The sequence below is a fragment of the Populus euphratica genome, unplaced genomic scaffold (assembly GCF_000495115.2).
Source record: "Populus euphratica unplaced genomic scaffold, PopEup_1.0 scaffold1179.1, whole genome shotgun sequence".
NCBI lineage: Eukaryota > Viridiplantae > Streptophyta > Magnoliopsida > Malpighiales > Salicaceae > Populus > Populus euphratica.
The window spans coordinates 7,591-18,998 of NW_011501041.1; the positions used below are offsets into that span (position 1 = coordinate 7,591).

Consider the following 11,408-nt stretch of genomic DNA (forward strand, 5'->3'; position numbering starts at 1 on the left):
TTTGAAATGGTGGTTGTGAAGTTTGTGCATTATTATTACCACTCTTCCAACTGAAATTTGGGTGATTTCTCCAACCAGGGTTGTACGTTTGTGAGTACGGGTTATGACTTGGTCTTTGGAAACTATTTAAAGCATTGGCTTGTTCATGGAGACATTCCTTAAAAGAAGGTAACATGGGACAATCATTGGTTGAGTGTTCATTGGTTTCACAAATTTGACACACAATTTCTTGAACAGATTTTAATTGACCACTCTTTTTTAATTCTAGTGCCTCAACTTTTCTAGCTAAAGATGCAAATTTAGCTTGGAGGTCATGATCTTCCCTAAGGCTATACATGCCTCCATTAGATGTATGAGATTGAGTTTTACCTGGTGCCTCACAAGTACCTGTGGTGTCCCAATTTTGAGCATTTCAGCTAGCAAGTCTAAGTGCTCCATTGCTTCATCAGGGTCTTTATTTTCAAAAGTTCCATTGCACATCAATTCCACCATTTGCCTATTTTTAGGTGTTAACCCTTCATAAAATTGTGAAACCAATCTCCATGTTTCAAAACCATGATGAGGACAGGTATTAAGCAAGTCTTTATATCTATCCCAACATTTATAAAATGTTTCTCCTGGTTTTTGAGTAAAAGTGGTGATTTGTCTTTTGAAAGAGTTTGTTCTATGAGAAGGGAAAAATTTCTTTAAAAACTGTTGTTGCATTTCATCCCAAGCATGAATGGATCCTGACCTAATATTTTGTAGCCATGTTTTAGCTTTATCTTTTAACGAAAAAGGAAAAAGCTTTAATCTGATGGTGTTCATGCTACAATTTAAGTCATTATAAGTGTTACAAACTTCTTCAAATTCTCTTAAGTGCAAGTATGGATTTTCTAATTCTAAGCCATGAAAAGTGGGTAAAAGTTGAATAATACCTGGCTTAAAATTAAAATGAGATGCATCAGGAGGAAAAACAATACATGATGGTGCACTTGTTCTTGTTGGATTCATATGATCTCTAAGTGTTCTAACACGATTATTCTCATTATTCTCATTATTCTCATTATGAATTGATTGGTTATCTTCTTCGGCCATGTTTTCTAAAGAAAATGATGATTTTCTAGAAAGTCTACCACTTAATGTACGTGTCCAAACTCTCATGCAAATACAAAAGAAAAGAAAAGAAAAAAAAAAAGAAAAAAAAAAAAGGTGAATTATATAAATTACAAATAAAGAAAAAGATTTAAAGAGAATAATAACAGAAAAGGAGTTGAAGAAAGTTTTGGGATGTGATATTGATGTAAGGATTAAACAATAACAAAACATATGTCAAGGTTATAGGATTCACTAATGGTATTTCAAATAAATATAATATAAACTCTTTTTATTACTCAACTAGAAACCACACACAAAGGAGGTTCTAATCGGATGATTTCTCGTTATTAGCTCATTATAAATTACTAACATGATCATATTAATTATCTTATATAAGTAATACCATACTTATAAATATCATCAAGCATTCATGTTGCTAGTTTATGTTAACAACAAATCAAGTTTCTATCATAATAACGATTTCGGCCGAAAACTATGAAAGATCAAGCATTTGATGTACCAAATATTATACAACACAAATCTAAATTAAACATTTAATAAGCAAGGTATTAAGAATTAGTAAGATAAAAAGATAAAACATGTTAATAACAATCTTTCTTGGATATAAACATTTAAAGCTCATGTTGAGTTTATATTATACCTATTCTAACACCATTAGAGAAACCTTTTCACCTTGACATAATTAACTTAGCTAAACATTAAGAAGGAGAAAAACACAAATAAACAATATAAGAACATAAACATAATATAAGCTAACTAAGTATAGGAAAGGAAATGAAAGAGCATAAACAAGAGATTACTATAGCATAAAAGAAAACTTGAACATTACAAAGATGTAGAGAGAAAGCAAGAAGATAACTTTGATCTGAAAATTAATATGACTAAATACATGGACAATGCCTCCTTTTATAGGCTAAGTTTCAGAACTATTGATTGATTGAAGAATTGGTGGGCATCCATTGATTTGGTGGCTGGTTTTTGACATTAATGGCTGCTGGTTTTTTGATATTGTGGGCTGATTTTTGATATTGTTGGCTGGCCAAAACGTCATTGCTCACATCAGAATTATAGCCAACTGAATTGTGGAATCTGTGGGCAATTGTCTCAGCTTTCCATAAAAAAAAACCAGAGCGCATTTGGACTTCTAGAACTCAAGATATGAGCCAAAAACCGAATAGTGTTTGAGCTGCAGGACAGCTTCCGACGTCTTCGTTGTTGCTAAGATTTGAGCTTGAAAACGGTAGAACTGAGTCTTTGAGTCCATATAAAAGTTGTAGGTCTATGTCTTACCTTTCCATCGATATAAAATGGACCTAAATCTGATATCTACAGCTCCAGATATGATCAAATTACCGAACGGTGTTCGAGTTTGGAATACACCAGCACACTTTGCTAAGTTTGGCCTTCTTTTTATCCTTTCAATTTCAATCCTTAAACTCATCAATCAATCCTTTTATTTATGTGATAGACCTGCATTTAGGATGAACATTTACCATGAATTAAAGGTATATTATATTTTTAGACTTGCTAATATAAAACATGCTTTTGTTAGGGAATTTAATGATACTTTAGGTGCAATATGATGACATAAATTCTTAATGAGAATGCACTTTTAAGTACTAATCAATGGACTTTAATGTTTGATACTAACATGTTTTATATTTGTTATCTTGTTCACTCTTTAATACTTTACTTGTTAAATGACTAATCTAGATTTATGTTGTATAACACTTGCTTGGTATATCAAATGCTTGGCACTTTCATAGGTCATACTGTATGGTATAACCGACATCTGAGCTATGAAAGGAACTTAATTTATTGTTAACATAAGTTATAATCATGAATGCCTGATCAGATTTACAAGTATTAGCATTAATCGAACAAGATAACTAATGTAATCATGTTAACAATTTATAATCTGATTGGATCCTCTTTTGTGTGTGGTTTCCAATTGAATAATAAGGGTTTATACTATACTTGTTTGACATACTATTAATGGATTCTCTAACTTTGACAGTTTTTGTTATCATTGTTTAATCATTACATTAATCTTTCATCTCAAAGTTCTCATCAACTTCTTCTTCTTTATTATTATTATTATTATTACTATTATTATTATTATTATTATTATTATTATTATTATTATTATTATGATCATTATTATTGTTGCTATTGTTGTTGTTATATTATTATTATCTATAATTTATACAATGAACCTCCTTGTGGTTCGACCTTGGTCTTGCTGGGTTATTTATTACTTTGACACTCCTGCACTTAGGCGAAGACATCAATCTTTTAACTAAGTAAAGAAAGGGATATGAAAAGCATAAACTTGATATTAATGAAAACAAAACCTAAACATTACAAAAATACAAAGAGAGAAAGTAAGAGCTCGATCTTGATCTGGAGACCAAGATGCCTAAATGCATGGCAAATGACTCCTTTTATAAGCTAAAATTGAAAACTATTGATTTGATGACTAATTGATGAGTGGACAGCCAACTCTTGACTTGATGACAATCTTTATCTTCTCTTGTCTGCTCAAAATACCATTGATAATGTCAGAATTAGAACCACTTGAAACATGAAAATTGTAGAAAATTATCTCAGCTTTCCAGAGAAAAAAAATAGAGGTCATTTGAACTTCTAGAACTCTAGATAAGGGTCAAACACTGAATAGTATATGGGCTACAAGACAAATTTGGACTTCTTTGTTATTGCTACAATTTGAACTTAAAAATGACTTTTTTAAATATTGAACTCCATATGAAAATTGTAGGCCTATGTCTTACCTTTTCATCTATATAAAATAGACCCAAATCCGAGATTGACAGCTCCAGATATGACCTAATTACTAATAGTGTTCTGATTTGGATTGCACCAACATCTTTTTTCTAAGTTTTGGTCATCTCTTTGTCCTTTCAATTTTAATTCTTAAATTCATCAATCAATTCTTTCATTTATGTGATGGTCTGCATTTAAAATGAACATTTACCACAAATTAAAGATATCTTATATTATTAGATATGTTATTATAAAGCATACTTTAATTAAAGAGTTATGGATACTTCAAGTATAAAATAATGATATAAAACCTTGATAAAAATACATTTTTAAATACTAATCAATTATTGTCCAAAAGTACCCTATAATTTGAGAAGAAAAGATAAAAAGGTTTAGAATTGATACATCATCATTAGATCTCATTATGAATTTGATGTAACAAATTATCTATGTCATCCTTCTTTATTAATTTATTTATTGAAGAGAAAAACGAGTTTATTACAATATTCTTTGAAGTTATACCATTTAGTGATAAAAAAAAATAGATTTAGTTTCCATGCAAAGAAGGCATGAGATCCGAATAGCTTTGCAAATCCTATAAAATCTCCACCTCAAGAGAAGAATTATCTATGCAAAGAAGGCATGAGATCCCGATAGCTCGACATTAGTTTCCTCCATCCCTCTTTTCAAAAAAGACTCAGAATTCGAATCTCTCCTTCGTAACAAGGAAAAATGAGACTTGAAATTAATCCAAATTTCCATGCAAATAAGAAATAAATAGGGAAAGGACATCTCATTTCAATTATGTATGGAAATTTCTACATAACGTCTTCTCAAGCACAGCACAGCATACTTGATCCATCAACATAAAAGCGAGTGAATTCCAGTCCTCAAAGGCACCAGCTACACATTCAGAGTACCACTGTGTTTAAACTTTCAACCAAAGAAGCTGTACAAAATATGTATATCAAAACCATGGATCCCTTTTTAGCTGCTCTGAAGAACTTTCTGTGGATCAAGCTGCCCGCTACAATAGCTGGAAGGAACAGCAGAAAGTTCCAGTCTTCCTTTCCACTCCTCACCAGGTTTTAGTGTGATGGGTTTTTCGACCACAGCAGCCTCCACACAGAGCATGTGCTTGTACTCATCATCTCCAAAATCAGCCATTGTCTTTGCCTTCTTGTCCCATGGATTCCATACCACTAAATGCAAGAAAAAGAAATTAAGCTAACATGCCAGAGTAGAAACAACTCTTAACTGCTACGTTGGAGCAAGGAGCGGGCCTCTCTTTAGAGGTACACTTAAGATCTGTAACTTAACTTTTAAACTCGGACATTAGAATTTAGGATATAAAATTATGACGAGACATGGATTAGAACTATGCATGGTCATTTATTTTCCCATTTGTAAGGTAAATAGGTTCTGAATGAATTTGGATACGCACAGAAACGGTCAAAAAACTGACAGTAGGATGAAGCTAACCAGGGAACAAATTGAAAAGGACATTGTAGCATCATTATGGAAAACTAAAAACATGTTATGAAGTCAATCAGGATAAATAAACATGAGAGGATTTTGTATCTATGTTTTTAAAAACTCCATTGGCTATGCTATTTTATTCACAACCAGGGGAAAAAAAAGATCCTTGCCCTTTCGAAGATCCCTCAAATTTAACAAGGTTAACAGGAGTGTCAAGTTTACCAGCATCTGGAAGTCCATCTTTGCGTAATACAAAGGTTCTCTTCTTTTCGTGATCCAGAATAGCAATCTTAGTAGGAGTGCTAAGGTATATTTTGTCAACCTATATATTTGTAAATGCACAAGTTAAAACATTGCAATCAGAAGTACACAAGCATAAGGGAAATGTGTATCTTTAACCTACTTCTGATTCAAATGTTAGGGCATCCCCTTGTTCAGTAAATCGTTCCTTGTTCTGCAAGTTGTCAAGATAATCTAGTGTCTCTAAACATTCAACCCGCACTTCACTGAAAACAAGCAAATAAGAATTAGAAGGGGTTCTAACTAACAGAATACTAAAAAAGTATGCACAAAAATATCCTTCTAGAGCATGCTAGAAGACAGACTCCTGAAAAATATACCACAACAAAAATTTTCTTATGGCTACAAGAACACATTGCAAGCAACAGAATGTTATAGCAGATTCCATGCCATGACATATTATTGTCAAAGACAAGATCAAACTTTCAGATCAAGAATCTAAATGGTAAATAAGGGAATAAATTTTAAAAAAATATGCAAGCAACAACTACATCATAGAAGACAGATACTGAGATAATGCAGAAAATTGCAACTTCTACTTTGAGAGATTAAAGCTATCTGCAAATGTGTGTAGAAATACAATGCAATTTTAGTAATATCAGGAAGGACACAGCAAGTTAATCAATACCTGATGTCTGAGACAGAGAAATAAGTGTGATACGCAAATGTGAATGTGAATGGCTTTCCATCAGCATTGGTATTCCTAATGCGAGATGTCAGCATCAGATCTCCCCCGGTTCCCAAAGCTACCCTCAAACGGAACTCATAACTAACAGCAACAAGAAAGATGATCCAATAAATAACTTTGTCTATCCCATTGGGAATGAGGAGTGGGGAAAGGATAATAAAGATTCTAGAACCTATGTTGCTAAATAAAGATCCAAGGGATAAAAGATTAAATGACTTCACCTGTGTGGCCATTTCTGCATATCCTCTTCAGACGGCTTAAGGATCAAATCAATAAAGGACTTAGAATTTGTGGGAAATGGAGGTGGGTCGGTGTCAATGCTCCAAAACCTATTCCTGGCAAATCCATGCTGCTCAAGGAAACCATTACTTCCAAACTGCAAATTCAGAGCAAGCTTTCTCAGAAAAGATTAAGCCAATTGAAAAAATGAAAAAGAAAAGTTGCAAAGTAAATACTTGAGGAAAGCATATTGGAATGCCTCCACGAATTGCCTTTGGCGGTTTGAATATTGCCTGCACAATACATTAATTATTGTCAGTTTGATTTTTTCATATGGTATTTGGGAGGGGAGGACCGAGATCAAAGTATCACAGGAAATATCTCACAGGTCAATTAACCTTTCTCATATCATCCAAGTACAGTGGTGACTAAGAACATGAAAATATTGTGATAACAGCATAAGAAATACAAAAATCCAAAGCAGCAAAATATGGCAAGATATCCAATGTATGAAAAGTAGATTTAACTCACTCTAAACAATATCATTCACTAAAGTACAAAGGAGAACCAAAGCCTGTGACTGAATTTCTAATGATTTCTTAGCAATCAGAGGTTTATTTTATAGCAAAACAATATAGCTCAACACAGCCTGGTGAATGTGAAAGATGTAATTCAATACTCTTATCATTTTGTGAAACGATTTAAATGTCCCTATTCTACGTTTTCTTTGAGCATATTTTTGGAAGTGATAGTTTGAGTAGAGGACACCCCAGTAGTGCAAGAGTGTCCACCACTATTCTAGTTTAAGGATGGCAACAATGTACTTTTTTATTTCTCGACCACTCATTACATCTAATTAATGGTTGGTAACAAATATTACAGAAAAGAAATATTAAAAACTCTTGCTTCAGGATTAATAACGGGAAACAATTTCATGAAATCCCAGAATGAAAATGCAGAACAATGAAGGGAGGGAGAAAGTAATTATAATATTGCATTCACCTTACTGCTGACAAAAAGCAACTCCTCCCCGTGTTCATTCTTCCAGGATGTCACGTGAGCCCCATACAAATACACCTGGAGAAACAAGAAACATATCATCATTGATTTAAACAGAAAATGAAACTTGAATGCTTGTTTTTCTTGACCAAAACTGAACGATAAAACAATGATTATGCATGGCTCAACAACATTAAAATTTTCTCCATGATCAAGATATTGTTTTAGATGGAAAGCACCCGATCCAATCTATGGTTTTCTCGAATTAAAGAGCACATGCCAAAGATGTCCTAAACACCACAGATCTTAGCTTCATCAAAATTCAAATGGGAACCATCACTTCATAATTTGTACGAAAAATCCAAGTAGGCTTTCAGTCGCTTTACTTGATAAATCATCAAAAACAACTAAACAAAGTAAAATTAAACAAAGAAACAGTTGCATTAGAAATCCAAGGAGGCAAGTTGATGTGCAAACACAGTTTTAAAAAGTAAGCAAAAACAAGCAACCTAAACTTAATACTTTCTGTTTTAATTTAAGAATTATACTAAAACCTAATGCAGTTCTTATTATAATCCAAAAGATTAATAGAATCCAATCTTGAATTAAATCTTTCAGCATAAATTTTTTTTTTCAACAATTTCAGATCAGATAAAAAAAAATCATCAAAGGTAGGGGTTTTTATTGTGAATAATACCTCAGCAGTAGAGCCACGTGGATCGCGGAGCACAACCTTATCAAGGCCGTTGATGCCTTTACACAACTCCACCGCTCCTCTCTCGCTACCACTCGCCGCCATTTTCACCCTCCCTCTCCCTCTCCTTCTCTCTCGCACTTCTTGTCTTTATTTTTCTTTTTCTTTTAATTTTGATTTTCTCTTCCTTCTTTCTTGAATTTATTTTTTATTTTTTATACACAAACCCCTCTCTGTCTCTGTGTATTTTCCTTCTCTTTTTTTTTTTTTTTTTTTTTTTTTTTTTTTTGTTGTGTGTGCTGAGTGGTTCGCTGATTTTATACGATACTGCCAGTGCTGCATTTCTCCTCTTTTTTTGGGCTGAAGTGTCCCTGGACTTTTCAATATACGTAAATGTTAGTACTTAGTCCCTTGACTCTTTTTGTTCATTCTCTTATTTCCGTTATAGTTTTTGGTTCTTTTATATTTTTTATTTACTTTATTTTTTAAATGTGATTCTTTCAAAATTAATTTATATAAAATTAGATTTTACCATTTGTTTTGACTAACCAAGATTTCCTGCAGTGTTGAAAAAGTTTTTTATTTTTTTATTTTTAATTCTTATTTTCTAATGTTTTAACATTTTGGCTTTAAAATCAATTTTGTTTACATTTCAAGTTGGAGAAATGAGAGAGGGAGTTATTGAAAAACAAGGAAATAGAGAATATAATTCGTTAGCCATGTTCCAATGATCAATTAAGATGTTTTTTGTCATTCATATTGTTAATAAAAATAGATAAGGGTTAAGAAAAAATACTTGATTTTATGTTTTTAGACTAATTTAGAAGATTGTTTAGTTGAGAAATTGATTCATTGGGGTTTTAAAAGTGTTTATTAAATAGTTTTATATTAAAATAGGTTGCAAAATAGTTTTTTAAAAATTAATTGATTTTTTAACCAATTCTTTAGTGGTTATAATTTATAAATATAGATGATATGTTATCTATTTTTTTATTCGAAAAAATGAGATGAACAACATGCTCCTTAACATTAAAAAAAAAAACAAAGAGAGAGGGACTTGATATGTTGCGACTAACTTTCTTATAGACTAGACACCGTAGCCCATCCAAACCCACACACATAACTTATTTTTATTTTTTATTCTTTTTCTTGGAATTTTAATTTAGACTCATGATAATATATTGATTAAAAGTTTATTTGAGATTTTTTTCATAACATTTAGTTTTTATTTTTTATTAATATTATAGCTTTTTTTAATTACATTTGTAAGTGCTATTTTGTAAAACCCTTCATAATGTTTTTTATAATTATTCAATTGTTTTCTTGCATATGTCTCTTTATATTATCATGATTTAATAAAAACAATATTTTAAAAAATAAAATGATTTGACACAATCAAGTCATGTACTTGTTACGTTAACCTAGTTTGGTTCAAGATATCATCATCTCATATTTAAAAATGATTTTAAAACATTGTTGTCCTTAAATTTTTTTAAGCCAAATTAGGTTTTTCTAAGTTACTAGGATTGTGCTTTCACCCATTAGTTGATTGCATTTTATAAGATCATCTCCAATCTCATTTGGTTTAAAACTTGGGTTAAAAAAAGCCATAACCTAATAGGTATATAATTTTAATTGAAATTTATTAAAAGATTAAGAACGCTTGCAAATATTTTTTCATTTATATTAACTTTTGACCCGATCCATAGCAAAGCTTATATAAATTAGTTGTGAATTGTAATTTTGTTTTTTTATCTTTTATTTTTTTCCTATCTAAATCATATTATTTTTTTTTCTGATTTCATTACAAAATAATGCATTATTAGAAAACATATTAACAATGCTTATTTATTCTCTCTTTTTTTTTTATGTTAAAAAAAACTTGGTCTAGCTAACAATGTAAGTCACTAACTAGTTTTTAAATCTAAAATGTATCATTTCACTATGTAAATACTTTGTAAAACATCAACTTAGTAAGGATTTAACAATACCCAATAAAAGCATTAATATAGATCTTGAGTATAAACATATCTTTTTTATTTTTTTGTTGAGCTCATAGTTAGCAAGAATTAAATGATTAAGTTCTAAGCTTATAAACATAAAGTATTAAGTTATCATCCCTCTCAAACATTAGAGACAAAAATAATAACTCAAGCTTACACACTTTACACACTTTTGACTATTTGTCATTTTATCATATTTATGAAAGTTTAATGGGTTGTCAATTAGGTGAAATAGCATATAAACCCTATCTGTAATGTTTTAAAAATCAATTTGTTTTATTTGTTTTCAATCAATCTTTTTTTCTTTCTTATTAAAAAACACAACGTTGGTCTAAAAACATTGATAATTGATTATCAATAATTGATAATATTCTCATACCTGATTTCATAACAAGCCTTGTTTTCTATTACTAATAGCTAGTTGTGTCTAATTAACTAATTGTCTTTCTACATAGATGATAGTAGGTTTATTACAATGAGTTAAATTATTGGTGGTTTGTTTAAACCTAACCACTATAAGGTCTGGTCAATCTTTGTCACCACTCTCATTTATTATGTTTTAATAATACTTGATGACTTAACATGTTTACAAATGGTGACTTTTGATCATGACTAGTAACCAATAATCTATCAATTTATGTCAATGAATAACCAAAGAGCTTATATTAGGTTTATTAAACCTAGCATGAATCATGGAAAGGTTCCATGAATGATACCTTGTTAAGGTTCATCTATCACACTTAAGGTTCACTTGCAATATTTGATTAATGAAGATTGTATACCCTAATCCTATCCAAGCAATGATCTCTAATGATTCATCTATTTAGAAGTGAGATCTAATGATATCAAGATCTATTTTGGATTTAATTATGATCATGATCTTTGTGGTGTGCTATTTAACAATAGTGCACCCTAAATCTTTTAATTAAATTTGCATATTTTTAATAATTATATTCATGAAAATTAATGATTTTTTCTTAATGTCACAAGGACATCATAAAGATCACCTTTCTAAAATTTTTTTTTATCAACAAGTATATTTGATACACAATTTACTTTCATATTAGTGTGGTTACAACACCTTATAAACTACAAGCATAAACTTGTCTAAAATAATAATCATCAATCAATAACAAGATCTATC

The 11,408-nt window shown here is 30.7% G+C and overlaps 1 protein-coding gene across 1 annotated transcript; it reads right to left on the reverse strand.

Annotated features, from left to right (window-relative positions):
• Window positions 1–4,649: 4,649 nt before the first annotated feature.
• LOC105117129 (putative glucose-6-phosphate 1-epimerase) lies at window positions 4,650–8,534 on the reverse strand. Its single transcript, XM_011014685.1, has 8 exons — window positions 8,265–8,534; window positions 7,571–7,645; window positions 6,805–6,861; window positions 6,571–6,725; window positions 6,290–6,430; window positions 5,765–5,867; window positions 5,584–5,683; window positions 4,650–5,084 (listed from the first exon to the last, which is right to left on the reverse strand). The coding sequence occupies exons 1-8, from the start codon at window positions 8,364–8,366 to the stop codon at window positions 4,870–4,872; spliced, it is 948 nt and encodes a 315-aa protein (XP_011012987.1). The 5' UTR covers window positions 8,367–8,534; the 3' UTR covers window positions 4,650–4,869.
• Between the last annotated feature and the right edge of the window lie 2,874 nt (window positions 8,535–11,408).